Here is a 23,356-nt window from a genome sequence, read left to right as displayed (position 1 = left end):
TCTTCGAGCAGCTGCTGATATCTTCTTTGGCTTCAGACATTGCTAACACTGAAGAAAACCGAACTAGGTAACAATAAACAATAATAATGACAAAAAACAAAAATGTGTTTGTAAACATCATAGTTTGAGATTATATACACGGACATAAAGCATGATGATAAGGTTAAATATTCTGAATACATCATAATGCATAAAAGTATTTATTAATTATAAGCCTGAGGGATGAAACTAAAGCTAATTCAACAAGAAAAAAAAGGAAAACAAATGAAATGTATGCCACTTTTGCTTGTGGATGAACATTTTTGCACATAAAATAAAGAAATTAACAACATATTCAACAAAAAATAAACTCACATTATAAAAATATAAGAACTTTAACCCAAAATATATTAGTTGTACTACAATTACAAAATTACTGGCAGCTGTTTCTTCAACAAGACCACAAAGTGTGATCAATATCAAGATATTTACAGATAGATGAATTAAACCTGTCACTCATATCTTTTAAGTTGTTGCGCTTGTGATAACGTCGTAGGTCACATGATAACGTCAACATGGCGGATTATTTTCGGATCTCATTCATACTCAACGAGATTTGGCTATTAAGTACCTACTCTTTTAGCGCTCGTTAAGTAAGTACTTATTGAAATTAAGTACCTACTCATTGAGTAGGCGGTTTCGGACGCAGCCACTGTTATCGGTTTCAAGGTAGTAATATACTAACTATTCATGTTAAATTAAAGTAATACGGTTTGTATGTTTTATAACAGGGCCTCAACAGGGTACGAGGTTGTTTTGCACAATTTTAAACGTCCACCAAAGTTCCGCAGTCACAACGCAGCAATTTCCACACACACGTCTTAACTACGTGGTGAAGGTACACTCAGATATGAATAAATAAAAAATAAAATAAAATAATACACGTACTTCGTACTTAAAATGAGTCTAAAATGCAAAATAATAGTTAAAAATAGTTAAAAGTTGTAACTTCTGTATACAGTAGCTAAAAACAGCATGTGAAAATTAAAATATTAAATTCAAAAATGTTAAAAAATATTTGTTAAATGCTGTTTTATATTTATCTTCTTATATTTATGTTGTTTTATTTTTGTAATGTAATGTGCTTTTGTAAAGTCATACTAATGTTATAATAGGCATATTGTTTTGAACTGCTTTTACAGTGGTTACTATTAATCGTGTAAAAGTGTTTTTGGTGAATTGTATTAAAACCAGAGGAAAAATCCTAATAATAAAACTAAATCATAATTATTAATGTAATAATAGCCTATAAGGAACCCACAACAATTAAAAACAAAAACATTAAAAAATTTATTTTTAATAAATAGATAATAACAAATGAGATTTTGGTGATATTTTGACCACTCAAATAGGAAATGTCCCATTTCAGAAATCTGATCACCTTATTCAAAAATAGTTATCTGCATGATGCCTGCTGCCTTTGGGCTCAGTGATGTTGAATTTAAATGACATGTAAAATAAAGACATGTTATGTTACATTGTGATGTAATGGTGTTTTCAGAAGGGACTAAAAAATAAAGTATTTTTATCAGCTGACAGGCAGAATACAAATGTTTTTATTAAGTTAGACATTATATAACAGCTTCAGGTTGTGTTTTAGTGTTGGTAACATGTCCCACATTGTCCCACACAAACTTAGTAATCATCCCACATTTGGTTTGTTTGATGGTGGTCACCCTAACTCACCATGTTTGTTGACTGATTCCAGCTTACCACGGTTGTCAGATTAATGTGATAGAACTGTATATGGTGATGAGTAAGTTATATTTAGCAATATAAACAACAAGGAATTATAGTAAATAGAGATTCAAAACAAAGCTATACAAACGAAAACCACTCAGCAGCGAGGCTGTGGTAACCCATTCCACAAGCCCTCCAGCAGACAATAGTACCAATGTTGTTTCTGTGTTTCTAGTTTTGTGATTGTTCAAGCCAGACCACCAGTCACCATGAACTCTTCTGTGGACTGTAATTATCTCTGATCCTGTCTTGTCAAGGATTTCCATGGATGTCAGATCAGTAGCCTTGTGGGCAGTGCTTCAACAAATGGAGCAGCTGTGCCTTAGGTGACCTTGGTTCGAGTCCCTCAGGTTCTTTATCTGTCCTGTCTCCCCGCACTCCATCCTTTCCACAGAGCGGAAGCAGTGCATAATTATTTTTGGCGTATATGTTAACAGATTAGGGCATTCACACTGCATGCCAAGGCACATTAGCGCGTAGCAGGAGCAGAGCAGAAGTGGCAGTGAAGCTATCATTTTGGCGCTGAGTCTATTTTTGCTGCACTGCTCACACTGAATTAAAGCCACAGAACATTGTTCTTGGTCAAAATACACCTGAGTTAACAAAAATTTCACCATAAAATAATATAGTCACAAGTGAGGTGTTCTGTTTTGCACAGTTACCATATAACTTTCAGCACTGTGAAAAAATAAATAAAATACACAAAAACAAATTATTGCCTTGAGTTTTGTGCCTAAACCTCAAAAAGCCTGTTTAAATGATTAAAAGTAGAGGTATATCTTAACTTTAAGATTACTTTTATCATGTAAACTACATATATACAGTTTGTTATGCATATATAGTAACCTATGTGTGCGAGGGGAACACAGTTGCATCACGCCAGAGTATGCCAATATAGGACGGGACTTTATTTTTTTCTATTGGGAATTGATTGGTTCGTTTGATCATTGTCACTTGCTATTGCTGTGACCTCATGTAAGTGACAAGCTTGTCCCTCTCTTGCGCCAGTGAACACGTCATCAGAAGAGAAGAGATGTCAGTTATTTTGATTAAAGATTACGAGAGCCCATGAATAAGAAAAAATGATGTGCACGTATAAATCATTTATAATAAATACGGCAATATTCCATAAAAAAAGAAAAAAAAAAAGAAAAAAAAAAGAATTGTCCATTTTGATTTCATGATGACTTTAAACCACTTTACATTGAATTTTGGCATTTCTTCTGTTACATTTTAGTGTGAAAAACAGAAATGTATTACAATTTCAGTGTTCAAGACTAATAAAGTTTAAAAATTTTCTTGACTTGACAAATTATCTTTTTGATTTGATTTTATTACATTTTTTCTATTTTACTGCATTTTGTCTTGTGTTTTAATTCCACTTATCTTTTTTGTTTGTTTTTATTTTAATGGGTTGTTCACTAAACAAAAAGACCACGCTGATCGGAAAAAAAGGAAGGGGAAAGAATAGCTAGGTAACTATCACAGTACAAAAAGGACTTGAATGTTTCCTGTGCAACAGCTAGTTCACTAAGTTGTGAGATGCACAGAAATGTTCAAGTTCTTGAGACTTTTAAAACATATTTATATAATATCACTATTACTTTTGTTCGTACTTGGGGTTAGTGATTTAAACAAAACCCTTACCCTAAGTATTACATTTTGGCATGTGACTTGAGCAATATAAACGTATAAACTCAAATCATGTGGCTTGTTGAGTAGAGCTTTTTTTCTCCTGAAGTGATCAGGCTTACAATTTTTGCTTTGTGGATGATTAAACAGGCCAAAACATTGTGTTGAAGGTGGGAGTCATATTTAGTCATATCTACAGACAAATAAAATATGAGACTTGAGGATGGGCTCTTTTAGACCTGTAAAGAACCACCTGCAACCGACCAGAACACCCTAGCAGAGGTTTTTGTATATACAAGCAAGCACTATTTTAACTTTAATGTTTCTTCAGAAAATGTAAAAAATATTGTTACACTTTACATTTTTACATATGCTTACTATTGAGCCTATAAGCACACATTCTGCCACACAGTGAAAAGACTGTAGAACCAGAAAAGTGTGCTGAACTAACTTTGAGTTAAACGCTTGCAAGGCAAACAAGAACCCGCAAAAGACTTTCATCCCCTCAATCGGTTTCATGTTTTCTGTTTTAGTGTGTTACTAATTGAGATGGTGTAGATCTCAAACTTTATGTTGTGTAATGATAAAACACTTATCTTAATACAGAAGTTAAGGTGCATCTGTTTATATAGAGTATTTGACATCCCTTTTAAAAGCACTTTTAAGTGGTTGGTTGTGTGTGGAGTGTGTAAAACCACATTCTAACACTATTGCTCAGCTGTTCTTACTACCTGTGCAATGCTGAGTATGTTTTTTTACTGGCTGTTTATTAGCATAGGATTTTTTTCTTCTTTTTCTTTTTTCTTTTTTCGAGCCATTAAAACACTATGAAATTTATTTTGCAGTGCTGCACCATTGTTTTTTCTTTTCACATAAAAAAACAAAAAAAAAAACAGAACAGATGTATAGTGATGTAATTTCCTCTAGACTAGTCGAAACATGGTGGGAGCCAATCGGGTCATTGCTATTGCAGCCAATATGAAACTAGTTCTGCAATCTGCAAAGCCCCTATACCCCAGTTTACCTATACAGAGGAAGTGTCAAACCAATACCCTGAGAAAAAAAAAAACTATAATAGATCATGTTTTTTTAACCGATCTCATATGATACGATCTTATCTCTCATCTCAACTTCCCTTCTTTGCTCGGAAGGTCAGAGGGCAACACCAGTTATCACATTTGTGAGTATTCCTGGCAAGCACATTTTTTTATTTGACCTCTTTTTAAAATAATATGCACAAACATTCGCTTTATGTTCATTTGTTGGTAAAGTCCTAGCCCCCACTTTCATTGCAAACCTGTCCTATGAGTTTGAAATGGTAGAAAGGGTTATGGTTTCACACCTTTTTTTAAGGTTGGTAAACCAGCTGTTGAAAACATTAAATGTCACAGAATAAGTCTGAATGTCACAGGTGGTTTGCACCACAGATCGATGCTCATAATGCTCATAGGTATGTGAAATTTTTATGATAATCAATTATTCATAGACTTTATTCATTAAAGTGGTTGGATAACTTTGATATTTAAAATTTTCAAAATGCAGACTTTTTTATATTAAATAAAACTATTAAATACAAATTAGTTAATAACATATTAATTATTTAATTAAGCAAGAAATTAGTCAATATTATCCATTATCATCAATACTATGTGGTTCAAATTAACAATAATCTATGTTTTGTAAATATTTGTCTGAAGAGGTAGACTTGCCACTGCCACTTGTCACCGTTAGCTTCTCACTGGGGGTTTTAAGGCATGTTGTTTAATAACAACTTTAATATTAACTGCACGTACTTACTCTAGGGGATTAGGGTTTGTTTTGGTTTAGCATGTAAATATGCATAATTTATAGTTATTACTATAGTAACTACATATAACATATGTAGCAAGGACACTGTAAAATACAGCTTCAGCATATATTATATATTTAAGTGCAATATATATTTAAGTGCTGTACAAATGAATTTATTAAAGCGTGCCCACTTATCAAAAAAAAAAAGATGCCAACAAGTTAAACGTTCTTATTCATGTTCTTCTTTTGATGACTATGATTATAATCAGCAGTACAGTAATACTACTGTAAACAGTATAGGGTAATGTTTTAGAATAAATTTCAATGTGTTACCATTAATGCATTAGGTACCATAAACTAATAATTAACTTTTAACTTTTTTCCACAGCATTTATTACACTATAGGATAATAGTAATTTATGTATTGTTCATTGTTAATTTCTGTTAATCATCATAAAATATTGATTTTAATGTATACAACTTGTGATGTAAAAATGTATTAATATACATAGAAATTCACATTAAAATGAATACATTCTGTAAAAATTGTTCATTGTTATTTCAAGTTAGCTTTATTATATATAATATGGCCCCTAAGGGCCATATTTACCAACAGTTTGCGCCGACGCAAACCCTCTTTTGCAATTAAAAAACTACAGGATTTACTGCACAGTTATTTTGGGCTGACCTTATTACATTTGTAGGAGTTTCCATTTCAGATGCAATATTTATGAGAGGAGAGTATTTAAATGAATCATGCAACATGATTTAGTCTACCAAGGTAGACTAAATGCTAATCAATTTACTGGTATTTGCGCCATTATTTAACGCCCCCCCAAAGCATGTATTAAGTTGTAAAAAGCATGTATCTAATGTAGTTAGTAGATCACATGCACCTGATTATCATTTGCTCTGCTTGTTTGTGTCCCTACATGAATTTGCCTGCTCTTGAAAGACTGCGTTGGTCATTATAGAAATGAACTGGCTGCATCCGTGTTCTTTAATATATGCATTGTCAGTAAATCACCCACAGAAATTTCAACACCCATCAACAATTTTATGGGATTGCGTTCTCATGCTAATTCATCCTTTTTAGTAAATCTGGCCTTAAGTGTTACCGAGTAAAGTATTTTACTACTTATTTAAATTTAATTCTACTGTCACATAAGGCCTCACATCATCGTCCAAATGATTATCCAAAATAAAATAAAACATGTAAATATGTTTTTTCCAATTTGTCTTCCAAAGCTAGTGCAGCCACACATTGTTTGCGAATACATTTGTACTAATGCCTTAAAGATGATCTATTAGCAGCATTATATGCTAATATTCTCTGTTTCCGTTTGTCTAACACAGTAAGAACACCTCTGGTTCCCTGAATATGAATTCTACAGCTGCCTTGCTGAGGTAAGACCAAACTTCATCTCTCAATGTAGTTCAAACAACAGTAAAAGAACTGTTCAAAATAGGACAGTGGAGAAAATGGAAATGACATAAAACACTCTATGAATAGGCTACACATGTTATTCAGTTTTTAAAACCAATAGATTTCTTTATGAAATTCTCACATTATTGATTGAGTATGAATTTGTATGGTGTGAATGGTCCCCAAAGAATGTGAAATTAACTGAGGGAAATCCCCAGGAAAGCGACTTTAACCAGGGTGGGGACCCCCAGGAACACAATTTCAGCTCAATTTAGTTCATTATTGATTCAATTTAGTTGAATATCAGTGTAAATGTTGCAATGCTCATAAATTATGAAGCAAACTCAATTAAACTACAAAGCAACTCTACAGAAGATAAGTGTAATTAGTAACACTTAGGTACCAAATTGGTAACACAATAAGGTTCATTAGTTTAACATTAGTTATTGTAATAACTAACATGAACTAACCATGAGCAATACATTTGTTACTGTATTTACTAATCTTCGTTAACATTAGTTAATGAAAATACAGTTGTTCATTGTTTGTTCATGTTAGTTCACAGTGCATTAATTAATGTTAACACGATTTTAATAATGTATTAGTAAATGTTGAAATTAACATTAACAAAGATTAATAAATGCTGTAGAAGTGCAGTTCATAGTTCATGTTAACTAATGTAGTTAACTAATGAACCTTATTGTAAAGTGTTACTGTGTCAGCTCAAGCTCAAGCTCAAGTCAGTTCAATGTTGATTCAGCTGATGGTAGTTGATAATAGCTGATATTAGTTGTTGTTATATGTGATATTAATATATGTTTATTGAAGATATTGTGTAAAAAGTTTCTTTTCCTCTTCTCTTTCACATGAACAGGACCACTGCACAGCCTCAATGGACTGAGATGGTGACCAACAGCACCCTTGATCTAAATGATCATGCATCATCCAAGTGAGTCCATATCACATATAGTCACAATTGAAGGATGAGCTCTGCTTTGCTTATAGATTTGTTTGTTTTTTTCCCCCTTGTTCAAGTTCAAGTGTGAATGGACAAAGTGCTGAGGAGCCATATACTGATGTGCCATATGACTATTCTGACTACTATAATAATGAAAACTTGGATTCACATTCCTGTGTTTATGGAAAACATGGAGCTATCTTCATCCCTGTGTTATACTCCCTGTTTTTTGTGGTGGGCTTTCTGGGTAACACACTTGTGATCTGGGTGGTCTTGTTGGGTGTGAAGATGAGAAGCATGACTGACATCTGTCTCTTGAACCTGGCTATAGCTGACCTGCTGCTGGTCTCCTCTCTTCCCTTCCTGGCACACTATGCCAGAGACCAGTGGATCTTTGGAAATGTCATGTGCACTATGGTCCTCAGTGTCTACTACATTGGATTCTACAGTGGGATATTCTTTATTGTACTGATGAGTGTTGATCGATACTTAGCTGTAGTTCATGCTGTGTTTGCCTTGAGAGTCAGAACAAGGACATATGGGATCTTAGCCAGTATGGTCATATGGATCATTGCTGTTTTTGCATCCTTTCCTGAGTTGAAGTACCTCAAAACCACAGACTTAAATAATCATTCTTTTTGTACACATTATCCAACAAATGATCAATCTTCTTATCATTCTTCAAAGATAAATTGTATCTTTAAAATGAATGCCATTGGTTTAATTATCCCACTTATTGTGATTGGATTTTGTTACTCAATGATTCTGAAGAGACTCCTGACAGTTCGCTCTTCCAGGAGGCAGGCCATGCGTCTAGTTATTGTGGTAATGGTGGTCTTCTTCTGCTGTTGGGCTCCATACAATCTTACAGCTTTTGTGAAAGCCTTGGAGCTAAAAGGATACATACCTGTATCCTGTGACAGCAGTAAGGCAATCAATTTAAGTCTGCAAATCACAGAAGTTTTAGCTTACTCACACAGCTGCCTGAATCCAATTCTCTATGTGTTTGTGGGAGAAAAATTTAGGAGGCATCTTTTCAGACTCCTGTACAGGACACCCTTCAGTAGATTGCAATTCATGAAGAGTTATATTATGCAGGCCACGGGATCTGTTTACTCACAGACCACTAGTATGGATGAGAGATCCGCTGCAGTGTGAGCGGATATGAACATCTAATAAGGATTTACTTGGATAGATAGAAAAAAGGTTTCTTTTCCAGTATATCTACTGATACACAGTCACAATTTAGCTTTTTTTTTTCTTTTTCCAAAATTGTATATAGACAAAGAACTTTTGAACAGGATCATACAATGTCATGCACAAGCCCCATAGTGTTATTTGTGCATATATTTGTAAATGTTTGTATTTAGATTTCTTATCTTTTATTTTTTTATTTAGAATTTTTGGTTGTTTTCTAGCAGCTATATGAATTTTATATTTGACATGTATGCATATATTTTACTGTTACTGGCTTTTTTGTTTATTAATATTATAATGAAATGAACTATATTTTGTTAGAATAAATACATTTAATAAAGATGTATATAAGTGTCTGACTCTCATTGCAGAGTGATAATTTTACTAAGAGCAGCAACAAAGTCAGTAAAACTTTACAATAAAGTCCCATTATTTAACGTCAATAAATGCATTAAATAAACTAACAATGAGCAATACATTACATTATTCATTAATCTTTGTTAATGATCTTTAATAAAAATACATCTGTTCATTGTTAGTTTAGGTTAGCTCAGGCTGTATTAACAGATACAATCTTTGATTTTAATAATGCATTAGTAAATGTTAAAATTAATATTAAGTAAGATTAATAAATTCTTCCAAAGTATTTTTGATTGTTCATGTTTGTAGTTAACTAATGTTAACAAATGAAACCTTATTGTAAAATGTTACCAGTGAGTTAATGTAGTTAGCATTTTTAAAAAGGAATTATCAATATGAATTTAGCATAATATTATGCAAAATTCATATTGATAATTGAGGGGAAAACAAAATACCTATAACTTAAGTTGTTCAGAATATAAATATCTGACAATCACTAGACTTGCATAAAACGGAAATCTGTTTAACTATAATAGAAGCTCTGCAGAACTTGAATATCTTCTACTTTTTGAATAAATGATCAAGGAAAGTAAAATAATAATGCTCCCCAGGGATCGCTTCTGTAAATGTATTTGCTAGCATAATTGTCACAAAATCACTTTGGGACATTGGGGCATTTATGTTCAAAGTAGATGCTGTACAATTTGGACTACCAGTAAACAGGCAAATGTCACAAGAAAGAACATGCAAGCTTTGATGAGTTATTAAAAATAATGTGATGAGTGATAGTGATGCAATGGCCAACTTTGTGAAGCAAAATAACAGAACTCAGTGTACTGCACTCTTCACAAAATAAATTGTGATATCTATAGTAAAACAAATCACAAAAACAGCCCTAAACTTGTCTAGAGCTAAGGCTAGAAACTAGGTCATGGGCTTAACCACAGACCCCAGCCACCAAACTCCTCCACAAATGCATGATTCAAATTGTGCTCAGCTCTGTTTCTCCCATGATGAGCAGATTTCACGTAGACCATACATAGACTGTATCATAGCGGACATTATGATTCAGTCTAATATTCCCACTGCGACCCTTCTAATGAAATTATGTGCAGCGTTCTCATATCTGACCAGTTCAAGTGAATAGATCTTTACTAGCCAGTCAAATCATCATGTGATAGACATCACTCATTCACAGGACATTCATAATAACATACTGATACCTTCTGTGGGACTATCCCCACTACCATAATGAAACTGGTACTTAGTGTTTTTGCTTTCTGCAAGTTTGGAAAGTTTGCTCACAGACACTACAGGTAAAAGTGAACATGTAGTACTCAAAAACAAAGGTTATGACATTTACATTGGAAATTACTAATAGTACAACTATGAGAGACATTTAAAAACTCTGCTGATGTAGCTTTATATACATGTTACTTTTTTGTGCAAAAACAAAACAAAAATAACGACTTTATTCAACAAGTTTCCCCAAATGTGTATTTTGCTGTTCCAATGAAACATTAGTACTAAGTAGACCAACAATTTAAGAACAATTTAAAAAATAATAATAATACAAAAATAGACAAATGGTCAATGGCTGGAGCTTGACCTAGTCAAGCTCCACCCCTGTGGGTCTAATTGGTGGAGCTTTACCTAGTTTATGTTTAGGGATAGGGTTATAGTTAGGGTGTGGCTAGACCTTCAAACTCCACCCATTACATCCAAAGAGGGAGAGCTGGATGTCAAGCTCCACCCATTGACTTTGCTGTGAGCAGCCTTTCATTATAGGGACTTGAAAACCAAATCTCTTTAAATGACTTAGAGCAAAAAGATCCATGATTTGTCTGAAGGATATATTTTTTACTGTTTTCATAGAGAAATATTTATCAATTTCAGGCAAGATCGTATTATAAATGACTTTTTTTTTTTTTTTTTTTCATTGGTACAGGTTGCCTTATTCACCTCCTGTCATGAATGACAGAGTTTGCTATCTAGGCAGATATCATGGACTGAAGTTCATAGTAATGTGGTAACTGTGGTGGTGAAAACACCACATACACACAGCAACAGCAGATACAGCATATGCCTGGAAGGTCTCACCTTCACCCACAGACATTCTAGATAGTCTGGAACATTACTACAGGTTAAAGGACATCATGGAACATTGTCTCTGATGTACAATACAACACCTCCACCCCAGCAACTTGTTTGGCAGTTGGAAAACAAAGTGTATCCATTAATACCTTATAATTGCTCAGAAAGACCAAGTCTCTAAAATTGCAGCCATATCCATATGGTTTTTCATCATTATGGCCTGGAACTCATTAGTCTTATTTACAAGAGATCTGGGATTTGACATCAAAAAATTTGTAACGTAGCATGGTTAGATGATCTTTTATGCACTAACTTTTTTTTTTTTTTTTTTTGGTAGGTATTTAGGTTTGATTATGATTTGTCTCCATTCCTAAATCCAAACAACTGGGGTCTAGTGAGGTCAAATCTTCTGCTAACCACAGTCTTAATCTTGTGCAAAATGTTCTTACCCCCTCTGCATCCTCATTTCCTATTTGTTATCCGTGTCACCCCTTCTTTGCTTAAGATCTTTCTCAGCCAAAGGCTTTGTGGACCAGATTGTCTGAGCCTCTTCAGGAATTCCATGGAATATTTTTAAATGGGCTCCATTACTGCCATTATTATTATTTTTATTATTATTATTTGTAAGGTGAAAAAAAAAAAAAAAACCATTGGTTTATGTTATAATTATGCTTTATAAATTATATAATATTATATTATGTCTAAACCTGTGCAGTCACACCCACTGGAGCTTTGTTGAAAGGGTATGTACAGTATGCGCCAAATACCTCTGAAGCCTAAAGGCGTGCAGCTAGCAGGTTATGTTCCCAGCCAACATTTCCATGGGCACCATATGGGTTTTTGACGGGCTGTCACTTGGGCCCTGCATGGGCAACCCAAATGGGGAACAGAGAAATTTGTCCATTGGCTCCACATGGGCCACATGTATGTTAGCTGATATACTCTAAAATATGCTGGTTTGTTTCAACCCAAATTTGGGTCAAATATGGACAAACCCAACTGCTGGGTTAAAAATGTAATTAAAAATTTAACCCGATGATTGAGTTTGTCCATTTTTGACCCAAATTTGAGTTGAAACAACCCAGCATTTTTTAGAGTGTAGGGGCACATGGTGGGTCCACAGTAGGCTCTAAGTGGGGCCCATTTAGATGTTCATTATATGGGCTCACTTGGGTCCCAAATGGGTGCTAATAATGTGGCAGAGGTGGGCTACACACAAAAAGCTTATGGGGCCCACATGGGTGATCACACTAGACCCACAAATGGCCACATTGTTTTACTTGTAGCACCACAGTGGGTGAAAATTGGGCCCCATTTATTAATTTCTTTAAGTATTCCAGTGGGTCAAATAATGAGCTGCAAAATTAACTTTCAAACCACTCCAACTCTCTTATCCCTGGGCATGTACAGACTACTCAGTTTCATACCTAAAGAGTAAAGGAAGAAAAGACATAGTATTACTAATCTTCGGCAAGTCAAATGTGCAAACAGCATAAAGCATTTATTCTAATGCAGTGGATCTTAATCCTGGTGACCCACCACTCTGTACATTTTGTAGGCCTATGTCTTCTCTATTTAACATACCTGAATCAGATCATCAGCTTATTAGAAGACAGCTCATTGAACTCAATTTAGTGTGTCAGATAAGAGAGACATACTGTACAAAACTTGCTAGTTAACTGACAATATTTTCATTTTCATTCTTCACATAGCTGTTTAGCTGCAGTAGTTCGGCTGGCTTTGTTAAGGGTTAATTCGGTTGTCGTTACTGAATTCCAATTTTTTTTAAAAAAAAATATCCAATTATATAAAAGCAACAGTAAAACTTGGTTAATATGAAATAAAATATACATATCTTAACTTGATAGACAGTTTATATCACTTGACATGCAGGTGATATATATATATATATTATATATATATATATATATATATATATATGACTGTTTTTTTTTTTTTATAAGAAGGTGGGACTTACGCATAAGGACACGAACAAGGGCGGAAACACCAATGACACATGCACAAGTGACACAAACCAAGCCTTAACCCTTTAACTTTCACCCCTAGATGGAGCCAATGAAAAAATTATTTTTCTTAAAATTCTTATTATTGAACATATAAAAAATGACCTCAAGCAGTTTTTTGTCAAAATTTATGTTATTATCTAAAAGATATAAAACTCTACTGTACGGTTGAGATGTCAGTTTATGGTAAATCTTTCTTACCACATTTTTTACATTTGCAGTACTATTTTATGGGCTTTTCTGAATAATAAACATAACTGTAACAGTGTTAGTACATCTTAGATACCTTCCATAATTATCAGGGTCCACATGAAATTAAGTTTATTTAAAAAAAAAAAAAAAAAAAGGTGTTTAGAAATAAATAATACATTACTTTTAGTGATTTTAATTCATAACCATTTCAATAAATTCAGCAAATTTCAGTAAATTCAGATAATATGGCAATTTAAAGCATTTTTCACAACAGGAATACTGCAAGTTTTGTAAAATAAAAAGTCTATTTATCGTCCATAAATTTTGTTTTTTTTTGTCATTTTACTTGAGCTCCTGAATGTTCAAACCAGAGTTTTTCTAATTTTTTGGTGTGGTTGACAGGTACAACCAACCATTTCAGAGTGCTTTTATACATGTGTTACTTTATAAGCACTCTCTTACGGTCTGCTGAAGCTTGCGGTGTGAAACAAATCATAGTATATGTAGGAGTGTGAATGCAAATACTAGCTACACTTGCTTGATTTCACACATTGTGAAATGAATTACCAATATTTGCAAAATGGACACTATTGCTGTTGCCATAATAGTCTTCTTCTTCATCAGTTTTCTCTAAAAACTTGCAAAATCACTGTCAAAGTACTACATTTGAAGAAGAATTTAGTTCGCTACTAATATAAAAAAAAGTATATGTTCTATATCGGGGTGGGCAAACTCTGGAGGGCCACTGCCCTGCATAGTTTAGCTTCAACCCTGATAAAACTCACCTGCCTATAGTTTTCTAGTAATCCTGAAGGCACTGATTAGCTGGTTCAGGTGTGTTTGATTAGGGTTGGCGCTAAACTCTGCAGGGCAGTGGCCCTCCAGGACCGAGTTTGCCCACCCCTGTTCTATATGAATGCAATCCAGACATGTTATATCTGCCATTTTTGGCATTGCAATGTAAATTGTGTTGCTTCCATGCAATTTACAAGTCCTCTTCCAAGGCCTCATGGGATAGTAAAGTGTCTTTGTATGTATGTAACACTCACTTTTCATTACCCGATCAGTTCCTTTCCACTATACGCAAAATAAAATACTGCATAAATGTACATTTATGATATTGTATTTTAAATTCCATTAAGTTTTTACTATGTCTGCTTGAGGAAAAAAATAAAAAATATCCCCATGGACATCCTCATAATCCACTCTTAGAAGACCCTATTGTCACACTTCAGTTCCTACCATCTGGCTATTTTTACCCTTTACAGACATATCAACCGTACGGTCACGCATAGTTTTGGAAAGTCATGGCAAACAGGTGTTTCTGTATTTCTCTTATATTTTGCCATATTTCTATTGTTTAAACTCTACCCTACTAACTACAACATTGTGGTTTGATTCCCTCCTTAACTGATACCATGTTTGACCCTATTATTCGATGACCGATCAGCAACTTCATTCTTTCGAGTGACCGACTGAAGTGTGCAAACTGATGCTGTCACCTGAAAATTGAAAAGTCCCATCCCTCCATGACAAAAGCAGGCAGTGGGGTGGGACAATAGAGCTGTGGAAGATTTTTGTCTCATCTCCTTCTTTTGACTGATTTTTTTCACACTCAAAGTAAGGTCTACCGTACAGTTGAGAAATCAGTTAAAGGGTTAAATAATCAGGCACCATGCTCATTGGCTACCACTCATGACAATCAACTAGTGCTAAGGTGGGGTTTAAGCTATCCTACCATATTTTGTACTAATGCCTTAAAGATTATCTATTTGCAGTGTTATTATGCTAATTTCTGTTTCCCTGTTTGTCTAACTCAGTAAAGAACACCTCTGGTTCTCTAATTATGAATTATACAGATGCCATACTGAGGTAAGACCAAACATTTTCTCAAAATATAGTTCAAACAACAGAAAATAAACACTAAGAGTGTAGATTTCTTTATGAAAGGCTCACACTAATCAAGACATAAGACGTGTCACGAGTGTTCAGAGGTGGGTACAGTATCCAAAAACTGTACTCAAGTAAAAGCAGAAGTTCTTATAGATCTTAATAGTTACTTGAGTAAGAGTAAAAAAGTATCCAAAGAAAAACTACTCAAGTAGCAAGTTACTAGTTACTTTGCTGAATAAAAGTATTAATTTCTTTTCAAAAAAAATAAAAATAAAAATTCTTACTGACCCCAAACTTTTAAACAGCAGTGTATAATGTTACAAAAGCTTTGTATTCGAGATAAATGCTTTTCTTTTGAACTTTCTATTCATCAATGTCACAGTCTGTTTAGTTTCAGTTTAAGGACTTTCAGTTTGTTTTCATTTGTCACATGTTCCTTTGTCACATGTTCCTTTGTTCAGTTTCCTGCCATCATCTGTTACTGTCATCATTAGTTCATCTGTATCACTTGTGTTCCATTAATTACCCCTGTTAAGTGTGCTACTTAAGTTCCTCCCGTTCACCGTCCGATTATGTTGTGTTGCACCTGACTGCCTGTCTCCCTGTTGGAGTATTCATTAAACCAGTATTTTGGATTGATTCTCTTCGTCTGTGTTTCCCTTCCTGCAACCCAGCGTGACAGATGAACGGACCGCCCTACCTTGATGAACGGGCAATGTTCATCACCGTGGCCCAGGAGAGACACGATTTTTTTTCATATGTGACTAACTTCTGTTTTTTGGCCAGCAACAGCGTTCTGGAGGACGACGCCCTTAACACCCTGTTCTGGATCGGGGCCAACTTTCACAACGTCACCCACCTTTCAGACACCACCGGACTTGATTGGAGGAAAGCCGTATTAAGGTGTCTGGAATGCGTGCGGTCCCAATCCAGAACCCAGCCAGACCCAGAGCCCAGCTCGTCACCACCGTGATCGACGCCTGAGCCCCCCGCAGACTGGAAGCTTCCGCCTGCCGTGACGTTAGAGCCTACGCCCGAGGATGGAAGGGTGGAACTCTACATCGCCCCAGAGCCGAAGCACCACAGTGAGTCTGACCAGGGGTGTGAGCACTCCATCACCACCTCGACTTCCGTCTGTGCGGTGGGCTCCACCTCCCAAGGTTCTGTCACCGTCGGTCATCCCCCCAAGTCCATCTCCATCATGGCTCCTACCACCATCGACTCCACCTTGGGGAATCGCCTTGGCTGAGCTCTGGGTCGCATCCACCTGGCCACTCCTACCTTCGCCTCTTTGGATGCTACCTCCTTCACTCCCGTCCTGGTCGTCGTCCTCTGTCCGTCTGCCTGCCTCTGGTTCCTGCCCCTGGCCACGTCCTCGTCCTCCTCCCAAGCCGCCTCCATCTTCCCTCCATGGCATGAGGCCACGCCTTCTTGGGAGGGGTGTAATGTCACAGTCTGTTTAGTTTCAGTTTAAGGACTTTTGGTCATTAGTTCATTTGTATCACCTGTGTTCCATTAATTACCCCTGTTAAGTCTGCTACTTAAGTTCCTCCTGTTCACTCAGTCTTGGTCTGTTCACCGTCCGATTATGTTGTTGCACCTGACTGCCTGTCTCCCTGTTGGATTATTCATTAAACCAGTATTTTGGATTGATTCTCTTCGTCTGTGTTTCCCTTCCTGCAACCCAGCGTGACAATCAAGTTATCCTGGAAAAAAAAAAAAAACTACACTGTTTTCAACATTGATAATAATCAGAAATGTTTCTTGAGCAGCAAATCAGCATATTAGAATGATTTCTGAAGGATCACGTGACACTGAAGACTGGAGTAATGATGCTGAAAATTCAGCTTTGATCACAGGATTAAATTACACTTTACTATATATTCACATAGAAAACAGCTGTTTTAAATTGTAATATTTCACAATAGTACTGTTTTTAACTGTATTAAGTAAATAAATTCAGCCTTGGTGACGAAACTTCTTTTAAAAACATTAAAAATCTTACCAATCCCAAACTTCTTAGCGGTAGTGTCTGTATGTAGGCTGTGTATACAATAATACAATAGCATGTTTTTATTTAGATAGATATTTAAATTATTATTATCATAATTAGATATCTTTTCAACAAACACAGAAGAGACTAGCATTATTTCTGGCATTTGTAGCCCGAATATCATTGCATGTCCTTTGCTTTGTATAATAATAACGTATACAGCTACATTTGAAAGAAGAAAGAGAGAAACTCTTTACATGTGCTCGCGCTCATAACCGCTGAACATCTGAACACAAACAATGATCAAATGCACGTTTACGGATCTTCTTCCGTTTGTTCTCCAAAATGTAATAAAACGTATATTTCTGCAGGCGCGTGTAAATGGTTAAATGTGTCAACGCAAAGGCATTAATTTTCAAGACGAACAGGTCGCCGGCGCAGCCACTGCGCAATACCCACAAATTACCGCGGGACGGCGGGTGTTCATTTCATTCTCTCTAAACAATGGTAGCTTATTTAATGTATAAATTAAGATATATGTCCAAAAAACGGTAAAGAAATGCTACATACTTTGTTATCGTGGCGTAATCTGTTTGTAATTTGTTTGTAAAATGTAGGCTATTGGCTGTATAAATTGAAATCAAATGAAATCGATACCTGTGGAATTGTTCACAGACAGCATACGCAGTTCAGCTAATAAAGATCTTCATCGCTGGCATACAATAGGATGCATTTGCAGATTTGCTTTTAACTGACCGTAGGTCCACTGCCACTTCATCCAACGCTCTGAGTGAGAAACCACTTGAGACGATTCAGTGCGTGCAGGGAACTGAACAAATCATTCAAACTGATTCGCGAACCAATTTAGACAGTTTTGCCAACTTGTTTGATCCAGTCTTTATACAGAATCGACTCAAAAGAGCGATTCATTTGTGAATGGGGCATTGTTCATGAAAAAAAAAAGAGACAGCGCGCTTGGAATAAACTACGCATTTCTTAACATGTATACAGTATTGCATTAAAAATAAAGTAACGAGAGGAACGTCGCCCAACGTAGCGAAGTAAAATTACAGATTTTTCATTAGAAATATACTCAAGTTAAAGTAAAAGTACGGAGCCCCGCACATGACATAGGCCTACAAGAAAAAAAATTAAATCGTGCGCACGATTTACTAATTCGTTAGCTCGATTTACTAAATCGTGCGCACGATTTACTATTCGATTGCACATGATTTATAAATCGAGGGAACGGAATGGTAAATCGTGCGCACGTTTTAGTAAATCGAGACAACGAAATATAAATAGTGCGCACGTTTTAGTAAATCGAGGGAACGAATTAATAAATCGTGCGCACGATTTAGCCTACTATTTTTTTCCTGCATGTCATGTCCGGGGCTCCGTATTAAAGTACCCACATTTAAATCTACTCTAAAACAGTACAAATTTTCCAAAATAATACTCAAGTAAATGTAACAAAGTAAATGTACTTCGTTACTACCCACCTCTGTGAGTGTTGTTCTGATGAAGTTAAGACACATTTATTTATATAGCACATTCAGATTCACAGTAATAAAATAAATAAATAAATAACAGTGCCGATGTTGCAAATTACCTTAATTATGAAACAAATACACTTTCAGCTGTAAAGAAGCCCTAAAAAGGCAAAAATGTCATTATTCAGCTCAACTGAGTTCAATGTTGATTCAATTTATTTCAGTAACAGTGTGAATGTTGCAAAGATCATTAGCAATTTAAGCAAACTCAGTCCAACTATAAAGCAAAGAAGATAAGAGTGTCATTATTCAGCTCAAGTCAGTTCAGTGTTGATTCAGTTGATGATAGTACAGTATGTTAATTAAAGATCCATTTAGACTGCATAATAAGTTTCATTTTTGTCATAAACAGGACCACTGCACAGCCTCCATGGACTGAGATGGTGACCAACAGCACCCTTGATCTAAATTATTATGCATCATCCAGGTGAGGACATATCATATTTTTTAGTTAACAGTTGAAGGAGAAGCTCTGCTTTGCTCATATATTTTTTTTCCTATTCAATTGTGAATGGACAACGTGCTGATGATGACTACTACGATGACTACTATGATGACTACTATGCTCAAAACATTGACCAGTCTGCGTTTTCCTGTAATTATGGAGATCATATAGCTAGCTTCCTTCCTGTGTTATACTCCCTGTTTTTTGTGGTGGGCTTTCTGGGTAACACACTTGTGATCTGGGTGGTCTTGATGGGTATGAAGCTGAGAAGCATGACTGACATCTGTCTCTTGAACCTGGCTTTATCTGACCTGCTCTTGGTCTCCTCCCTTCCCTTCCTGGCACACTATGCCAGAGACCAGTGGATCTTTGGAAATGTCATGTGCACTATGGTCCTTAGTGTCTACCACATCGGATTCTACAGTGGGATATTCTTTATAGTATTGATGAGTGTTGATCGATACTTAGTTGTAGTTCATCCTGTGTTTGCCTTGAGAGTCAGAACAAGGACATATAGGATCTTAGCCAGTATGGTCACATGGATCATTGCTGTTTTTGCATCCTTTCCTGAGTTGCTGTACCTCAAAACCACAGATATAAATAATCAAAAGCTTTGTACAGATTATCACCCTTCTAATCATTCTTCAAAGATAATTGGTATCTTTAAAATGAATGTCATTGGTTTAATTATCCCACTTATTGTGATTGGATTTTGTTACTCAATGATTCTAATTAGACTCCTGACAGTTCGCTCTTCCAGGAGGCAGGCCATGCTTCTAGTTATTGTGGTGATGGTGGTCTTCTTTTGCTGTTGGGCTCCATACAATGTTGCAGCTTTTGTGAAAGCCTTAGAGATAAAAGAATACATACCTCATTCCTGTGAGAGCAGTAAGGCAATCAGTCTAAGTCTACAGATCACAGAAGCTTTGGCTTACTCACACAGCTGCCTGAATCCAGTTCTCTATGTGTTTGTGGGAGGGAAATTTAAGAGGCATCTTTTTAGACTGCTGTACAAGACACCCTTAAGTAGATTGCAGTTCATGCAGAATTATATTACACCAGCCACAGGATCTGTTTATTTACATTCCACTAGTGTGGATGAGAGATCCGCTGCAGTGTAAGCGGAACATTAATTGGAGTAGGGAATACAGGCAAAAGGAAAAAAAAGGAAAAGAAAATTCTAATAAGGTTTTACTTGGATAAAGAGAAAAAAGTGTTTTTTACTCTTAGTGGCTTTTTTGTTTACTAATGCTATAATTAGATGAACTGTATTTTGTAAGAAAAAACACCTTTAATAAAGATATATGGTTCACATTGCATAGTGATAATTTTACACCATTGAGAACAGCAACAAGGTCAGTTAGTAACTGGGTTGCAGTAATAATCGCACAATGCAGGAGAATCCAAGAAACAAAACTGTTTTTTAATTTTAAATCCAACTCAGAAATAATCAGATTACAGGGATAACTAAAATAGATGAGTAAAGTTTGATAACAAACTTTGATGTTGGCTTGACAAAGCCAGGTCTGAAAGTTTAATAACTTTGAACAGCTTAAAGTTTGAAGGTTTTACTCAGAGAAAGTAAAAATAAATGTTACTAGCACGTTTTAGCATGTTGCTAGCATGATTTAACATGTTGCTAACATGTTTTAGCATGTTGCTACATGAATTAGCAGGTTGCTAACATGAATTCACATGTTGCTAGCATGTGTTAGCCCACTGCTAGTCTCGTGTAGCCAGACGTTGTTCAGACTGACGGCAGAAGGTCTGGACTCTATCGCAGCTTTCATTGGCCAAGGACCGCCCAAGTGGACGTTTGACTGACATGCAACGCAACCAATCACAGTTCGTTTTGCTCCGCGTCATGTTTAGGGGCATGAAAATGTAAAGTTGATGTCCCTGCAATAACAGACCGGCGTACATCTATAAATTATTAATTCAAGAGCATTGTGCAAGTTTACTACAACAATGGAGCCACGAACTTCACGTACTTCTAAAAATCTAGCATTTAGTTGATCCTGGTAAGCGCTTGTAAATACAACGGCGTCTTTTTGTCCACAAGGGGGTTTGGCGTCACGGCATTTGTTTCCAGGCAGACCGTCAAAGAATGCGTCATACGTGTCTCCCGGACATCCTGTATAATTCAACCAACCAGATGACGACTTCGAAACTCCTGAAGTGTTTCCAATTAAGCGTGCCATGCATCAGACGTTCAGCCAACGGTCCATGGGCGTGATGTCTGAGACTGAGACTAGCCCAGTGCTAACATGAATTAACATGTTGCTAACATGATTTAGCACATTGCTAGCATGAATTAGCATGTTGCTAGCAAGTTTTAGCCCACTGCTACCATGAATTTACATGTTGCTACAATGATTTAACAAATTGTTAACATGAATACAAACAAAGCGTTTAAGGCAAGTGTTTTCTGTTGGTTCCCTTTGGCGTGGGCTTTGTAGATAAGTGTGGAAAAATTATAGGCCTATCAACTTTTGAGATACTTTGTGCAAAAAACAGATACAGGTATCAAAGCAAAATGTGTTACAAAACAAACTGGTCTCCTACTCTCAGATACTGATCCTAAGGGAAAAGGCTGAAGCTCTGAACATGTCACACGTGTCTATTTAACTAAAGGTGCCTGCACAAAAGAGTTCATGGTGCATCAGAGAACGCAGCACATCCATTGACTTAATCAATTGGAGATGGTGTGGTGCGTTGTGAGAGGGAAAAGGTCTGCGGAAGTGACTCTCTCTCATCCTAGCGTTAGTCCCACTCATCTGCAAGGTCCACTTCACAGCAGAATTATCCACATATTGGATTTGGCACAGGTTTTACGTGGGGATGCAGAAGTCCTGACAGTGCACTAACTCATAGTGCTGGGACACACTCGCAGCCAATTTTATCATATCCAACTGCGGAAAAACATCGTGTACATCTGAACAGAAGTCGAATATACATTTCTTAACATTACATAATGTTGGTATGCTCAAAAATCAAGATCTGTGACGGGTGCTGCACATTGATATGATCAATAAGTCAAACATGTTACTATATTTTGGAATTTAGCAACACAGCATAGACAAATTAACATCCAGGATCAGGATTATCTTGTTTTATAAATACATTTATGTGTATATAAATATTGTTTTTTAAGACTCCAATTAAACTCTCACTGCTACAAGGGGATTTTCTCTGCAGTTGAACTGTAAGTCATTTTCAGTCACAAAGCTCTGTAGTGTGTTTGTGATTATGCAGGTGTCGCCTCCTTTAGGTCTTCTATGTAAAAACAGGTTGGAAGCTGATGAAGCCAACACTTTGTTAAAAATAATTTTTTATTTCATTGGCAATTTCACAATACACATGTTTACAGTATGTTAGCAAACCTGCTTCCCACATTGAATCCATACTGTTTTGAGGCTGTGAAATAAATTTATATATACATATTTTTAGTTGACAATGAACATGATGAACAATCAGTTGATCTATGTTCCTCAAACGTATGCATTTTGATTTTTGATCGACTGTTTTGGTTTAGTAAACAAGCTATATATTGGCTGCAATAAAAATTGTTTCAACACTCTAAAATGTTTCTAAATATTTCAATCAGTTTATGGCATTGTCAGTTTTACATTTATTTTTACATAAAGATTTAATTTAATTTAATTTATTAACAATACTTGTTTGCTTTTTATAATTTGACAGTTATAGATAGTTCTGATTATTGTTAAATTTAGTCATTTAAAATGGCATGCATTTAAATAATTTAAATAATAATATTAAAATATTAAAAAAACACTCGATTATAAATATTATATTATTTATAGTAGGCTACACAAGTTATTTGAATAACAATTTTTCCATTTGCTATGCAATTATTTTATATGCACATGTTTTTGCAAATTTACTCTCATGAGGAATGAGATTTTTGATTATTTCAGTACAAGACAAATCGGGAAGTTTGCTTGAGTGATTTGTCATTTTATTTAAATAACACAGACGGGTCTGAATTATTCCTACTT

The 23,356-nt window shown here is 35.5% G+C and overlaps 2 protein-coding genes across 6 annotated transcripts; both read left to right on the top strand.

Moving 5' to 3' along the window:
* Nucleotides 1-4,410: 4,410 nt before the first annotated feature.
* cabz01093075.1 lies at nucleotides 4,411-9,148 on the top strand. Of its 2 annotated transcripts, none has more exons than XM_051866416.1 (4): nucleotides 4,411-4,591; nucleotides 6,559-6,609; nucleotides 7,503-7,577; nucleotides 7,664-9,148. In XM_051866416.1, the coding sequence occupies exons 1-4, from the start codon at nucleotides 4,515-4,517 to the stop codon at nucleotides 8,742-8,744; spliced, it is 1,284 nt and encodes a 427-aa protein (XP_051722376.1). In that variant the 5' UTR covers nucleotides 4,411-4,514; the 3' UTR covers nucleotides 8,745-9,148. The 2 variants fall into 2 exon arrangements, with proteins under 2 accessions (XP_051722376.1, XP_051722378.1); XM_051866418.1 differs by lacking the exon at nucleotides 4,411-4,591 and adding an exon at nucleotides 4,659-4,861.
* A 5,083-nt stretch (nucleotides 9,149-14,231) lies between these two features.
* On the top strand, nucleotides 14,232-23,017 carry LOC127497728 (C-C chemokine receptor type 5-like). Of its 4 annotated transcripts, XM_051866419.1 has the most exons (3): nucleotides 14,236-15,325; nucleotides 19,245-19,319; nucleotides 19,399-23,017. In XM_051866419.1, exons 1-3 carry the CDS (start codon nucleotides 15,300-15,302, stop codon nucleotides 20,456-20,458), a joined length of 1,161 nt encoding a protein of 386 aa, XP_051722379.1. In that variant the 5' UTR covers nucleotides 14,236-15,299; the 3' UTR covers nucleotides 20,459-23,017. The 4 variants fall into 4 exon arrangements, 1 of the variants encoding a protein (XP_051722379.1); XR_007925638.1 differs by lacking the exons at nucleotides 19,245-19,319; nucleotides 19,399-23,017 and adding an exon at nucleotides 16,139-16,999 and having other exon boundaries at nucleotides 14,232-15,325; XR_007925637.1 differs by lacking the exons at nucleotides 19,245-19,319; nucleotides 19,399-23,017 and adding an exon at nucleotides 16,133-16,999 and having other exon boundaries at nucleotides 14,232-15,325.
* The last annotated feature ends 339 nt before the right edge of the window (nucleotides 23,018-23,356 follow it).

This window comes from Ctenopharyngodon idella, chromosome 16 (assembly GCF_019924925.1).
Source record: "Ctenopharyngodon idella isolate HZGC_01 chromosome 16, HZGC01, whole genome shotgun sequence".
Classification (NCBI taxonomy): Eukaryota; Metazoa; Chordata; class Actinopteri; order Cypriniformes; family Xenocyprididae; genus Ctenopharyngodon; species Ctenopharyngodon idella.
Note: the sequence above shows the minus strand (reverse complement) of the source record. Positions and strands in the feature narration are given on the sequence as shown.